At 44.7% G+C, this 14,509-nt stretch overlaps 1 protein-coding gene and 1 long non-coding RNA gene across 2 annotated transcripts in view; both read left to right on the top strand.

Annotated features, from left to right (window-relative positions):
- Positions 1–2,934: 2,934 nt before the first annotated feature.
- LOC137852431 (uncharacterized) lies at positions 2,935–4,651 on the top strand. The gene is made up of 2 exons (XR_011093824.1): positions 2,935–3,471; positions 3,940–4,651. It is a non-coding gene; the product is annotated as an uncharacterized lncRNA (long non-coding RNA).
- A 4,399-nt stretch (positions 4,652–9,050) lies between these two features.
- The window catches only part of RAPGEF5 (Rap guanine nucleotide exchange factor 5), a 161,556-nt gene continuing 156,097 nt past the window's right edge, over positions 9,051–14,509 (top strand). Inside the window, exon 1 of the mRNA XM_068674166.1 lies at positions 9,051–10,384. Within this exon, the coding sequence (XP_068530267.1) occupies positions 10,175–10,384 (210 nt within the window). The 5' untranslated portion in view covers positions 9,051–10,174. The remainder of the gene's footprint in view (positions 10,385–14,509) is intronic.

Here is a 14,509-nt window from a genome sequence, read left to right as displayed (position 1 = left end):
TTTGCATATGTATTTGTATTATGGAACACTCAGTGACAGGGAATTTGAGATTTTATAAAGAAAAATATCCCAACAAAATAAAACAACAACACAGTTGGCTTCTGCACTTTATACACCTGTGCAGCTTTAGATAAGAATTGAATTACTCCAGAGCAGCCTATAATGCTCAGTTTTCAATTTCCTTGTACTGTATGAGATCAATCTGTATTTTCATAGGTGATGTAAATGCTCTGTCCTGGCTTAGTTACATTTTATGCCCATTTGCAGAAGTGTGAATAAAAACCCAGAGCAAAATTTAGGCGTCTGCAGTGCAGCTGTCTAGATTTGAGCTGCTTGCCTAAATTTGGTTTATAGTTAGTGGAGAAAAACAGTCATTTGGAAGACAGGCTTCATTCAAAATACAGTGGCTGAATCCAAACCTACAAACACCTGTTTCTCTACATTGACAGTAAAGGGAGCCTGGTTGATCTTTTTACATGCAGACACACTGTAGGTAAACAAAAACCAAAGGTGAAAAATCGATATAAGAAATATGGTAAATCTCTGAAAATCAGGGGTGATCTGCAGGTGCCCTCCATGGATCAGGAGAGATTTGTTAGGTGACCACATCATGTCATGAAGATATAAAATCGCATGTCAAAAGCTGTTCCCTTCCTTCTCCCAGTAGTGTTGACAGGAAGATTGTTCCTGTGCCCCTCTTTTTTAATGGTTACCTCCAGAGTGATCATTAGACTCCTGCCTGAGATATGGGTGCTTGGACATTTTTCTGGGTAGCTCTGAATATTTGTGTCCCTGGCTGCTTGGTCCTGTCCTTGTGCTGTAATTAATTGAACTAATCCAGAGTGGAAATAATAGAAATAGCCTACAATACAATAAATAAATAAATGTGTGTGTGTGTGAAAGCACCTAACATTTTGTAGTAAGGATCTATAGGTGTGTTCAGCCTGTGTGTGTGCCCATTGGGTGTAAATAAGAACTATGCGAAAAACAGACTGGTTCTGTTCCATTTTCTGTGACTTCTGAAATGTGTTGTGTGATTATTTTTTGTTGTTGTTTTTAATGAGATCTGATGTGCTTAGAAGTTCTCAGAGTAAGAAGTTCTCAGACATTCTCAAAGTTGGCTCAGCTTTGTGGAGCTCACAGGACAAGTTGTGTGATTTTACATGACCCATTTAGTTTTAATAACTTTGCATTCAGACAGCATTCTCACTTGCCAAAATAGAATTTTTCATGAATTACTTAATCAGTAATCAGTACTTACTGACTGGCAGCATCAGTGAAGGCTGATAGGAAGATTTTCTTAGTTTGCAGTGGAGGCCTAATATAATCTTAGAGGGATGCACTATATTTCATCCTGTTTTTATCAGATTTCTTGAGACACTTACGTTCCTTTTTTTTTTTTTTTTCACCTCTTTTTTATTTTACTGTATTTGTTTGCAGAGACACTTGAACCTTAGAAAGTTTCAGACAAGGTATTTACTCTTCTTTTCTAGCAAGTGGAACAACCGAACAATGCTAGAAACAGAACCACTGCAAACCAGGAAGAGTAGTTTACTAGTCCATTAGTTTATCATTACCAGAAAGCTACCTATATCTTAACTAAACACTAAGTCAGTCTTCCTGAGATAAATGCTGTTTGGAAAGAACCGGGAAGCAGAAACTTAAATGTCTAATTAAATAATTTTCTGTTTGCTTTCTTCATGTCTGTTAGGGTTTTTTTAGGATCACTGCTAAGGACAACGTTTAAAGAGAAGTGTCTGGCTGTAAACATCTGATTATGTTGAGGAGGTCACATAAATGTATTTATCACATAAATGGGGAAATAATGTATTATTCTTGCTTATTGTCTTAAAGTTTTGAGTGTTAATTGTGATGTAGGGTGCTAAGCTGGTTTTCAAGTTATATTCTTCACAAATTGTGTTGCCAATGAGTAAAAATACTAGAAGAAAAGGCATGAATTGCTACTGTCTAACCACAACAGTCTAGGCGGGCTGCCATAAGAGTATTGAAGATCTATTTCAAAAATTAATCTCAGCTACAAATTTATTAGTTTAGCCAGGTCCTCTAGTTGGCAGAATGTCTATCTTAAATTTGCTTTGATACACACTGTTTGGGCTATTAGCTAAATACATCATTAGGTAGTCTAGAATTGCTTGTCCATAAGCTAATAAGTTCACTGTCAACTTGTTAATTAGACTAATTTTATTTGGTATTTTCTTAGAAATAGCTTAACCTTTACATGACTTTATAATTTTATTTCATTACAATTACAGATATAACATTGTTTACAATGGTAGTGCATCTCAGAAAACGCTGTAAATGTCTTGCAGGCAGAGTACAAAAAAGGTCTTTTTTTTCTGCAGCTTCAGTGAGATTGAGCATTTTTTTCTCATGGGCATAGAAAAATCATCTTATGTGTTTCTTGTGTGTAGGTCCAGAAAAATGCTGTGAGTTTGTTGTGAGTCTCCTCTGGCTGGTTTTGCAGGGCTGCTGTTGTGGTTTTGTCAGGGGACTGACCCGTAGGTGTCCTCTTGCACAGTGCCGGGTGCTCCCTCGTGACCTGTGTACATTTCAGGCAGCTTAATGTGCACACACCCCAGAGCTAAGTACTGTTCTGATATAGAAATACACCTGGCAAAATCGAAAATCATAAACGTTTTCAGCCTCTGTAGCTGATATTCTCACTGAAACCTGTCCCCCTTTAAAAGCCAATATCTATAACCTTCCATGGATGGTCTTTCTGTACTGGACTAACCAATCTACATACTAGATCACACTGGTTTGCCATCACAATTTCTTTAATTCCCTGACTCCTACTGCCTTTTCAGAACTTTCCAGGCATGTCTGTAAGCAGTCAGAGGCTAAAAGACTGGAGAGACCAGGTTAACCAGGACAAAGCCAATTTCTTCTTCTTCTTTTTTTTTTTTTTTTTTTCCCCAGGTGTTCATGTCTTGGCATGGAGAGAGCTATTCTGGTCTGTCACCTCTTCTTCCCTGCACCACCCATCTACTGCTTCCTTCAATAGGTTATTACAAAAGTGATGGAAGATTTTCCCACAAGGAAGCGTTATCCCTGAAGAACAACTGAACAGTCAGTGCTTATGGGGAATGCTAGGAGAGCTCTTGGACTGAGACTTGAGTGACCACCAAGGTGTAACTGTAGACACAGAGTTCAAAATGCCTTTATGTGGATACATTCAAAAGTCACTTAGTAGACCTAGACCACAGATACACATGCACCTTGTGATTGCTTGGCCTTCCTGAAGGTCTTATATCCCCCCAGGTGTTTGCTACAGTGCTGCTGTGTGGTAGCACTGGCAGATGTGGAGGACAAACATGTTCATGGTTTGGCTGTGGACAGATAAGGACAAAGCCAGGATCACTGAAACCTCGTCCCTGACTCCTGGTCACCAGGAGTGCCCAACCTCCTCAAAGCAACCGCCCACCAACACCTGCCAGCAGATTTGTTGAGGTGAGCCCTCCCACTCTACCACCACCCAAATGGAAAGGGGAAAGCCACTTGGATTTCTCTGTAGCCTTGTTGCCTCTGATAGTGCCACTCTGTCTGTATCTGTCCATCTCTACCAGGAGGAAATGTTATCCTTAATAAAACCACAGAAACCTATAGGGCCGTTGAGCAAACCTACAGCATCCCTTGTACAGATGCAAACTCCTCTCTGAAACCCCATTAGAGATTTTCTGTTCCAGTCATCTGCCTCACTGTTTCCATTCAACAGCTGCTGTGCTCTTATTCAGCAGGAAAAATCAGGCACATTTAAAAGAAAACAAAAAACAGAACACAATGCAAACAAAGTAAATTAAAGAAAATGTTTTGAAGCATTTCGTTACTCACAAGATGTTGTGAGATGGCCTGGTGTTTAAAATTGCAATATTATTTCTGGCAACTGGTCTCATACAATCCTTTTGTTGATTTTTCCAGCCTCTCAAGAAACTGGAATGAAAATATTTTACTGTTATTACTGTTCCTGGGAACAACTTGTCAACATGGACCCACGTTAATGCAGAAAACTCAAAATATGTGGTATGTGGCTTTGTATTTTTCCTTCATCAAAGAGATTATATGGGGTGAAGGTCTGTTCACATGAAGGCAGTGAGAGATACTGATGCTGTACTTAGCAAAACAAGAGAGGCACTTGCATAAATATGTGTGCATATATGCAAATATCTTTTTACAAATGGCAATACAATAATGAGAATGTTACACTAAGGTAGCTGGCTCATGTGAAAGCTGAGTGGATGCTGTAGGGATGCAAATAATGTGGGAACAAGTACATATACATCACAGCTCTGTAGTGATGGGGGAATCAATGAAGCCTGATTTTCTATGGATTTGTGTCCTGAGGTTACAACACTATCTGGATTTTCTAATGTCTCATACGAGGATTCTGCACTTTTTACCTCAGTGAAGCATTAACCACAGCTCTTAACTGGTTGCCTACCTTCAGAATACTTTTAGGATATAAGAGGTTTTTTTTTGGATTTCTGTACTTCTCTCAAATGTGCTCAATATGGACCTAAGCATTCAAAGATTCATAGAGGGCTGTCAGATGTACAGAGGCTGTGTCTTAAACCCAGTTTCTGCAAAATCAGGCTAAGCATCCTCACACTTACAGTTATGGAAAAGAAAGAAAGAAACAAACAAAAATAAACAAAATAGAAAACATGATTTTAAACATAAATATGGAATTTAACAGCTCAGGAAGAAAAGATAAATATGCAGATTAACCATCAATCACACAGGAGAGATCTTCCACTGACTTTCAGTGAGAATTTGGCTCCTAACTGCAATCTGTGTCTTTCAAAATTTCCTACACCATCTCTGCAGTAAATATATGTGAAACTTCTCACATTGGACATTAAAAAATAAATAAATATCATGCATATGCTCAGGTGCCTGGGGGTAAATGAACCTGAATTTTGGTGGCAGCTGTCAGAAAAACTCCCAGCTTCCATGGGTCCATTTATAAGTGGTGGTTTTTTTTTGTGTTTCTTTTTTTTTTTTTTTTAATTTAAATTAAAAGGTACTGATTTGTCATTTTGAGATTTGTGTTTTGTTAAATAAAAAAAGAATAAACATTGAACAAACTCCTTTGAGAATCTTATTGGCTTTGGAGTTTAATTTTGTCCTGTAAGAGAAAGAGCAATAGCTCAATGACAACATTGTTTTGACAGAAAAGGCCAGACATGAGAGCTATAAGAGTTTTAATTTCCCCGAGGGGTCATAAGGTCCCCTGCTTCCAAGTATGTTAAAAGACAAATCAAACTGAAGAGTCGAGTCAGGTTCATTAACTCTGACAATCACAATTACCAATGCAAACTCATTGCTCTTTTTATTCATACTAAAACAAAAGTTTGCTGTGTACCAAACAATGCTCTGGGCTGTATTTACATTAGCAATGCCCCTGTCACCATGGTCCAGAGATTCTTAAAAAGAATGAAACAAATAAAGTAAATGCAAGAAGATATCCCTTTAGGATTGCCAACACCCTGCACCCCAGCCACCCATTCCTGTGGACAGAGCAGTAACTCGTTCCAACCACAGCAGGAACAAACCTCATGGCTCAGGATGCTCTGGAGCTCTCTCATTTTTGAGTGTTGAAGGACTGCTAGTGGGGAGTATGGCCCAATTCCCTGCATGATGACTGGCAGGACACAGGCTGAGCTGAAGGTGCCCTGGGTTTTGAAGCCTGAACGAGGTGTTAGGGGCAGAGGGGGGCAGAGTTGGAGAGGATTGGGCGGTGTGTTGAAGATCTTCACAGGCCATCAAGAGAAATCTGGGGGTTGTATAAACGCCTTTCCAACTCTGAGTCATACAAATCATGAAACTACTTGAAATGTTTCACCTACTCATATGTTTCCTTTATCTTTCACCTCTTCCCTCTTTTTTTCTTTTTTTCTTTTCTTTTTTTTTTTTTTTTTTATGGTTATTCTCCTGTTCTGTTGTGTTTCAAGTCACACCCTGTGCTGATCTCCTGCTTCCTCATCCCCCATTCCCATTCTGGTATCTTTCCATTGCTGAACTTATGTTATGATTTGTAGGCCTTTCACATCTCTGAAATGCAGCAAGCAGTGGTTCTGAGCTGAATTCACCAAATTTGCTCTATGTGATAACAGGATACTAAGCCAAGTAGATATTTGCTTTCCAAAAACAAACAAACAAACAAAAAAGCACTTTAGAAACTAAATCAAAGACTTCCAAACAAAATGTATACATGACCCACACACATGCCCTTGATGCATATGGTTCTGATAATCAATTGTTGCTATTTATATCCACAGTAAGTTTTCAATACAACCAACATTTAAAACACCACTGAGATCCCACTGATCAGGTGAAAGGGAGCTAACAACTCAAAAGCCTGCAGCAAATTATTCAGAGAGGATTCCTAGCAGCCCTCAGTGATGAACAGCTTGGTTTTGAAGTCGGATGAACCAATGAAGACTTTCCAAAGCAGAAGAGCGTGTTTCAGTGAGAGGTGCCCAGCCTCCCACAGTGCATGAACCGCAATGCCATGCTTGGCTGCCCACCTGCCCACTTGTGTGGTGGATGGAGAGGTGCACACGTGCCTCAGAGGTGCACGTACATGGGTACTACAGCTCACTTGCTCTCCGAAGAGATCGGAAGAAGAAAACGGACTCATTCTCTGCAATGGTAGAAAAGCATTGCCCCCCTCAAGCAGGAGCGACCTCCTAGGGAAGAGGAAGTGATGCTTGGCTGGTTGTACAGAGGGTGTTGTTGCTTTGGAAAAATTTGCTTTCTTTTGAATGGCTCCTGCCAGGTCAGGGAGAGCAAATATTCAGAAGACACTGCTGCAAGCAGCTGGCTCAGGATTGCTGTCTGTTGTGTATGTTGTGTGGCTCCCTCGCATCCGGCCCCTGTGCCCCGATACTCCCCAGCTCTGCTCCTGCACTGTCTGCATGGCTGTAAGCAAAACCAAAGTGGCACCTACTGCTTGTTGTGATGGGGTCAGGAACTCACTACACTTAAAGTCCAAAAGAAGTGTTTATTATGTCTCATTACAACTTGATTATACATTATTCTTTTTGTTATTATCCACTCAAAAAAAAATGATACTAAACACACATAGGCATGAAACGACTTGTATTGTTTTCACTGCATTTCTTTTGATTGTGCTAGACCATGAAAGAAAAACAAACAACCAAAAAAGTAGACACTCCCAGGCCCCACATCTGTTAAGCTTCAGTAGATTTGCTTAGGTCTCCAGAGTCCATCCTGTATTGGTTTAAACATACATGTTCCTAAATTTATATGAAGTCTCTTGCAAGTGAGAGAACAAAACCCTATTCAGGCTCTACTTTGGAAGGTATATCCAAACCTAGACTTCTGCAGAGCTTGTCTCTGGATTTTGGTTTATATCAGACCAAATTAAGTGTTTAAACTTTCTGGAGAACTGGAATTTACTGAGTGCCTGCAGATGGAACTGAAATCCCTTTTGTGTTACTGCTGATGCCTGCAAGGGGCAGGAAATCCATAGTCAGGCCCGGGCCAAGCCCACCGAGGATACAGACCAGTTCCCCCAGTGCCCTGCTCTGGATGCAGGGAAAGTTCACTGAAATCAAGGTTCTTTGAACACAATATTTTGGATACAACATACTGTCTTTTTTTTTTTTTTTTTTTTTTTTTTAATGAAAATGGTTTGTCAAATACTTTGTGACCAGATCTACTTTTGATCTCCCCTCCCCCTTTCCTGTAAGGAAAAAGAACAGGTATCAGGCTCATTCTGCAAGCTAAATCTTCTATGACATAAGAAAAAAAGTGATGTAAGGTTTAATTTTAGACAATTCTTATTGTGATCTTCCAAAAAAAACGGAATAATCCAAGCTAGAAATAGAAAGGCCTAACTACTATCTAGTCCACTTTCATTACCATTATTAGTCCAAATTATATTACCCAGTAGATTATTGTTTTAAAATGTGCTGCAGAGCATATGTATTTCTATTCAGACACTGTAGTCAATGTACATTTACCTTGCTTGGTTTTAAAACAAGTAAAACAACAAATTCTGAGCATTGGCATAATTTATCCTTTCTTTGCATAAACAAATTACTTCTGGTTATACCTCAGTCTGTCACATTAAGTCACACTTCACTGAGTTGTCTTATTGCTGTTTGCATTATAGCAGTGCCTAAAGACCTGGACAAAGACCGTGGGCCTTTTGTGAAGCCTACACGCGAAGGATGCATTATTCTTTTGGGTGCAGATACACCTCTCCTTGTAATTACATCCTGAGCTGTGACAAAGTGGCTGCCAGGCAACACAGCTGTCAAAAACACATTGCAGGGCAGTTGGAGAGCACAAGTCAGATGAAATAATAGAAGTGTTTGGGACACGAGCAGTTGCATAGAACAGCCAGTGCTCTTCATGTTCCTCCTATTTGATTACACAGCACAGCCTTGGCTACGTGTTTATGGCATAATCCCACTTGCCCTTTCAAAAGGGCTGGAGCTGGTATTTCAAACTGGGGCTCACAAATCTCCCTGGTGTTTTGGGGTAGAGGAATGTACAGGGCACTTGACCCAAGTTAGGACTGTCACTGCAGAGCGCATTTCTGCCCCTTTTCTGTCTTTTGTGTCAGCTATAGGTCTTGTGTGATGGGCCGCATCAGCCAGCTAAAATAGCTGAACATTTTTTACAGTTACCTTTCAGGTGGATTGGTTCTGATTTGGCTCATGTCATGCCCAGCGACTGTTGGTACTAGCAGGAAGGACGTGGCAGCAGAATGTGGCTGGACAATACCACCCCTTTTCAGGAGTACGCGGCTCAGCCTGCTTTGCACTGCTCATGAAGTCGCATGCAGAGGATGCAGATGAGCTGATTTAATGATGGATGGCTGCAGAAAAGAGTAATTCTGCTTTCCCTCGCTTCCAGGTTGCTGCCTGCCCCGATCCTGCAGCTGTGTGGTCACAAGGTGGATCAATTCAGCTCTCTGGCCAATGGAAAACTCATTATTCCCTGAAGTGTATTTTTTCCACCAGACTGACCAGCTGACTGGAGTCAGACGGGTACCAGATCCAGTGTAAGGGTTGTGAGGGGAGTACCTGTCCAGTGGCTGCAGGCAGGACCACCTTTTCGCAGCAACCTGCCGTCAACCCAATGCCACACTGGTGCTGGAAGCGGCTGTTATGCACCTCTGCACCCTGACATGGGCTGTGCACATCTGCACATCTTCTACTACATCTGTGATCCCAGCTGAGTTGGTTTAAGAAGCACAAGTGAGGAAAAAACTATTTTATTTTTTGTAAGGTTAGTTTTGTGGTTAAGACAGCTCCTTGTTGGGCTGGCTGAGTGGTGGAGCTGGTCCCTGAGAGATCTGGACCTCACAGGTGGGACAGAGGGACAGCTTTTTGCAATGTCTCCGTGAGAGTGGCTTGACTGTAATGCCATTTATTGAGACTTTTAGGCACAGGTGAATTCAACCTGGAAGAGCAGGTCAGCGTTTTTTGTAGCTCGGAGGCAGAAGATGTGTGCAAGCGGAGCCCCACCTTACACCGAGTGCTCTGAAGGACACAGACGAGAAGAGTCTGGCAGCAAGGGAGCGACACCTGCACCACTGCGAGGGCTCAGGCAGGGGTGAAACACAGCGCCAGTAATTCAAGGCACGGGGTTCCCGACGCCTGCCTCCTCCCTGCACCAGGAGCGAACGGGATCGGCTTCTGGCACCGAAGGCTCCCTCCTCAGCTCTTCCAGGGATTACCTGAAGGACTGCAAGCCAGCCGCCCCCCGGGACAGAGCAGAGGCGAAGGGACGGCCACCTCGGGTCCCCCGGCAGGACGTCAGGGCACCCCCCGGCCCCTCGCAGCCCACCTCCGACCCCAGCCGGTCCCCAGCCGGCGCCGGACCTGAGCGCAAAGGAGTTAACAGGACTTTCTGCCTCTTCCCGCCCGCTCCTCCTCCTCCTCCTCCCCATTACCTGCACTTTATCACCGCCGGAGCCGCGGCGCGGGGCGGGGGCGGGGAAGGTGGAGGGGGGCCGGCGGCTCCCCCAGCTCCTGCCGGGGCTTTGCCGCCCGGCCGGCGGGGCCGAGGCGTGCGGGGGCCGCGGGGCTCCGCGCTCGGCTCCGCTCCGCTCCGCTCGGTGGGCGGGGGGCAGGCGGAGCGGGGCTGCGCGCCGTGAGCCCGGCCGGGATGCGGCATGGCTGGGGGCTCCGTGAGGATGCCGCCGCCTCCGCCGTGTGAGGCTGCGGAGCCGGCCCGCGGCTGGAGGAGCCCCGGCGGGGGAGCCCCCGACCCGTCGCCGCCGCCGCCGCCCGTGCAGCTGCGGCAGAAGCTGCGGGAGCTGCCGGCGCTGCTGCGGAGCGGGCTGACGCTGCGCAGGAAGAGCGCGGCCGCCGCCGGCCACCGGGTGAGCTGCCGAGGGAGGATGGAGGGAGGGATGCAGAGAGAGAGGGAGGGATGCAGGGAGCCCGCGGGGTGCGCCCCCGCCGCGGCCTGCCCACCGGGGCCGGCCCGTGGGGCCCGGGGCGGTGCCGTGCCCGTGGGGCCCCGGCGGAGACGTGGGGATGCGGCGGGGGAGCCCCGCGGGGGGATGCGGGGGGTACCCCCTGCCGATAAACCAAATAGCGCCCGGCGCTGCCCCCCGCCGTCCTGCTCGTCCCTCCTTCCCCTCCCGGCCTGGCAGGACTCGCGTGGGCCGGGCACGTGTGGGAGCCTCGGGGCCGAGGTCGTGGCCTCGAGCCCTCGAAGCTCGGGTGGGTTCTGGGCCCCCCCTGGCTGTGAGTGGGGTCGTGGGGTTGGGGATGCTAGGTGTGGGCTCCCTCGGTTTGGGGAAGGCTGATGGAGCGGTTTTACCAGGCTGTAAAACCTCCCCGCTTGTGCTTGGGGATGTACTGGGTGGGACTGGCGTCAAGTCACCGCGAAACTTACACAAACCTGGCCTCAACCCCACCGTCTGGTAGCCGAACTGAAGGGGTTGGCGTCATCCCCACAGCCTTGGCTTTATCTGTGTGGGGAACCAGGTGAGATGCCGTGGGGCTGTGGTGCACCGGCAGCCACCTGTGTAGGCAGTGGGGAGAAGCCTTTACGATGTGTGTCTGCGCCCGAATCAACATTGCAGCACTCTGCCCGAGTAAATAAACGCTTTCTCTGCACGGGGAAGTTGTTGTGAAATCGAGTAGGGTGTGAATTCAAAATGAAACTTGCTATGTGACTGCTTTGTTGTAAGAAGATATATGTATAGGGAAGATAAATGGGATTAAGATAGTACGTATATTTACAGGAAAAGAGCTATTTCTGAACAATGTTTTGTTTCAGAGCCTTCTTCTAGAGTAAGTTTCTTTCTGAGGTGAGTTTAACCCACAGAATAAAGAGTAGTCTGTATGGAGATGACTGATGATTTTTATTGTTCGGGTTAAATTGTGATCCACTTGGCAAGTGTCCATCCAAACACAGGGCTAAGGGGATTCAGTGAATGTTAAATGGCCAAGTCCTTTCTGCCCTAACAGGAAGTTTACTACAGGTGTCTGTCTTCCAGGGAAGATGAGACCTTTTCTGAATTCTGCATTGAGCTTAATTTATTCTAAAGCACCCCAGGAGAGCAGTGGAGTGATCCCCTCTGTGAGGAGGAGAGAAGCGGTGCCCAGCAGCTGCTGGTCCCTGTGCTGGTTTGGAGCAGGTCTGAAACACTGTTTCAGCACAAGGGATTTGTGCCTTTTCAGGGAGATGCCGTGCAGAGCAGGCCCAGGCTGATCATCGTGGTTACTCTTCACTGCTACCGAAAGCATTCGATAAGTGATCACTGTGAGCATTTGCTCTGTAAATATTTGGAATTGGGTGAGCTAACACCTCCATGAGAAGCCCGCATGGCTCCTGGGTCGTGCAGTTCTTCAGTCGTCCTTGATGAAGCCTTGGTCCTGTCTTGCTTCCTAACAGCTGAGGGTCAGCCTGTCTGTGCTGATGTGCCCCGTTACAGGCTGCCAAATTTACTAGTGGTACCATCCTTGGCTTTGTTTCACCCAGAGGCTCACCTTGCAAAGTTTTTCTTTGCCTATCTATCCTGACAGGAGGATAACTGGAGAGAGTGCGGTGAGTTTGTGAGTTTGGCTGGAGTCATTCCAGGAGATCTTGGATCAGTTGGCAATGCTGCATGGAAATCCTGGGTGGCTCCAGCAGGACCTTCTGGCTGGTGGCTTAGTGCCATGTGAAGGACATGACTGCTGTGCTCTGCCAGCTCTGGGCTTGCAGGGATTCTCCTGCCTCTCCCCAGGACTCAGCTGGAATTATTCAGTGATGCAGGGCTCTAGTGGGGTGTCATGGGATGCAGGCAGGGCTGACAGCCCGGTAGGGAATGTCAGTGTCGCTTGTTCCCTTCTGAAACAGGGTGAATGTTTGGGGTGCACGCAGGATCTCTTCCACACATGTGATTCCCCAGGGAGAAGTCTGGCTCTGTTATTAGTGCCCGTATTGGTTCCTGCCTACTCCGTTCTCCATGTGCACTTTCCCCCCAGAGATGAAATTTTAGGGGGATGGCACTTTCCATATATTTCCACTTCATTTAGAGAGTAACTTCAACCCTGAAAATGTCAATATTTGGGACAGGGAATAGATATGTTAAATTAATAAAATAAAGCACTTTTTTTTTTTAATTAGTCTCTTCCTTTTAAACCTGACTCTCAAATTGGAAAAGCCTTAAAATAAGGTTGGAAAAGGGTTGAATAAAACAAATATGAAATAAAGATTTATTAATTCCACCTCAGCAAAGTGTTTCAGGTTAATCCAAAGTTCATTTTTGGAGGGTTTTCATTTGCTTGTTTATGAAATATCCATTTTTAGCCCCCCCCCCCCCCCCCCATTTTTTTTTGTTTAAGTCTGATCTTAGTCTCTGGTGACTTTTTCTTTGTGCTTTTTTTTTCTTTCTTTCTTTCTTTTTTTTTTTTTTTCCTTTTTTTTTTTGTTTGCTAAGCCACCAAGCTGAGAGTCTTATTTGTCCAGCTGGATTCATCAGGAATGTTGCTCACTTAGGTGAGCTGTTTTCAAATAAATGCTGACCAGCTGAAATTCTGGTTTGTTTAATTTCCTAGAAAAATATTATGACCCCTGAAGAGGGGGGGTCTCTCTCTGATGCTGACTTGCTGAGGGACCGCCTGCAGTGCAGTTTGCTTCCTCATCTATAACACATGGATAATCTGCATGCATGCATGCTTGGAGGTTATGGATAATAAAGTATAATGGAAGTGTTAAGGGTGCTATAATTATTTTAAGGATGTACTTCACTGCATGCTGTTAGAATACTTCCCGTGGTGCAGGGGAGGGGGAGAGCACTGAGTAGTATACAAAAAATTGAATAAATTTTGCAAACCAGTATGGGGTGGAATAATATTTTTTAAATCTGTTTAGGCCTCTCAGTCCTTGGTACTAGGCTGTTTGACAACTTGTGACCAGAGATGGGGATAATTGAACAATGTGGAATAAAATAGAGATAAAACAAAGCAGGCATTCTTCTCTCAGTTCAGTGAACCCCAAAACCAAAGTACAGAAGGGCATTTTTTCCTTTCTATGTCAGCATGTGTCTGATTTTAATACACTTGAAGAACTTTGAGGTGGAAAAACACCTTGTAGAAAAGCTGCAGTACCCATCTTGCTTGCACTTTCCCATGTAAATGGGAAATGTGCACCCAGGTAAATGCCAATACTCTATTGTACCCTAGTCAATTAGATAAAGCTAACCTTGAATCCCTCTGCTGGGGATGCCCAATGTTTGTTTTTTTTAAAGCTCCTGAACTTTGCAGTGGATGTTGGCGTTGTCCTTGACTGTGGATGTTCTTAAATTAGGTCTAAGGGCAGGTCTAGTACAAATGTCTGAGATGGCATTGGACATTTGGTTGCAGTCTCACAGTGAGCTTGAGAGAGGGGTGGGTTTTACTCCTCTCCCTCTGCTTGGTGCTTTGTTGTTTCTGCTGGATAAAATAGCAGAAAATCATCCAGTCTTTTGCTGTGTTAGTTTTATTCCTACATACATACATATATATATATTTATTTTTGTATTTTTTTTGGTGGGGTGGGTGGATTCAGCTGGGTTCCTTGCCTAGTAGACATATTGCAACCCACCAGAGCTTGTGCAGAGGCAGAGGAGGGATGTGTTATGTTGGCTCAATGTGTTCTGTGGAGCTGTTTCCCTCTGCCACATGCTTTCTGAAAATCTTTGGTAAGTAGGAGCCTTCTGTTTTTCTAGTTTGCCTCCTTGAAGCATGTATTGAGTGTACAAGCAGTAAACATGAGTACACAAGTCATGAACTGGCCTTGCTGTCCTTTCCGGCACTCAGAAGTCAGAGGGACAGTTATCTTGCACACACACACAGACACATACACATTTAAAATGACCTCTTCTGCTTTCTAGGTTTACTCTCACACACAACCAAAACAGTGCTGTTATACCTGAGTGTGGATGTTGCTTTTTGTCACAGTAGTGTTGCTGGAAAACCTTCTGTACATTATGGTGCTACTCTGATACGGTGTTTCTCTGATACTGTGA

The sequence above is a fragment of the Anas acuta genome, chromosome 2 (genome assembly GCF_963932015.1).
Source record: "Anas acuta chromosome 2, bAnaAcu1.1, whole genome shotgun sequence".
NCBI lineage: Eukaryota > Metazoa > Chordata > Aves > Anseriformes > Anatidae > Anas > Anas acuta.
Note: the sequence above shows the minus strand (reverse complement) of the source record. Positions and strands in the feature narration are given on the sequence as shown.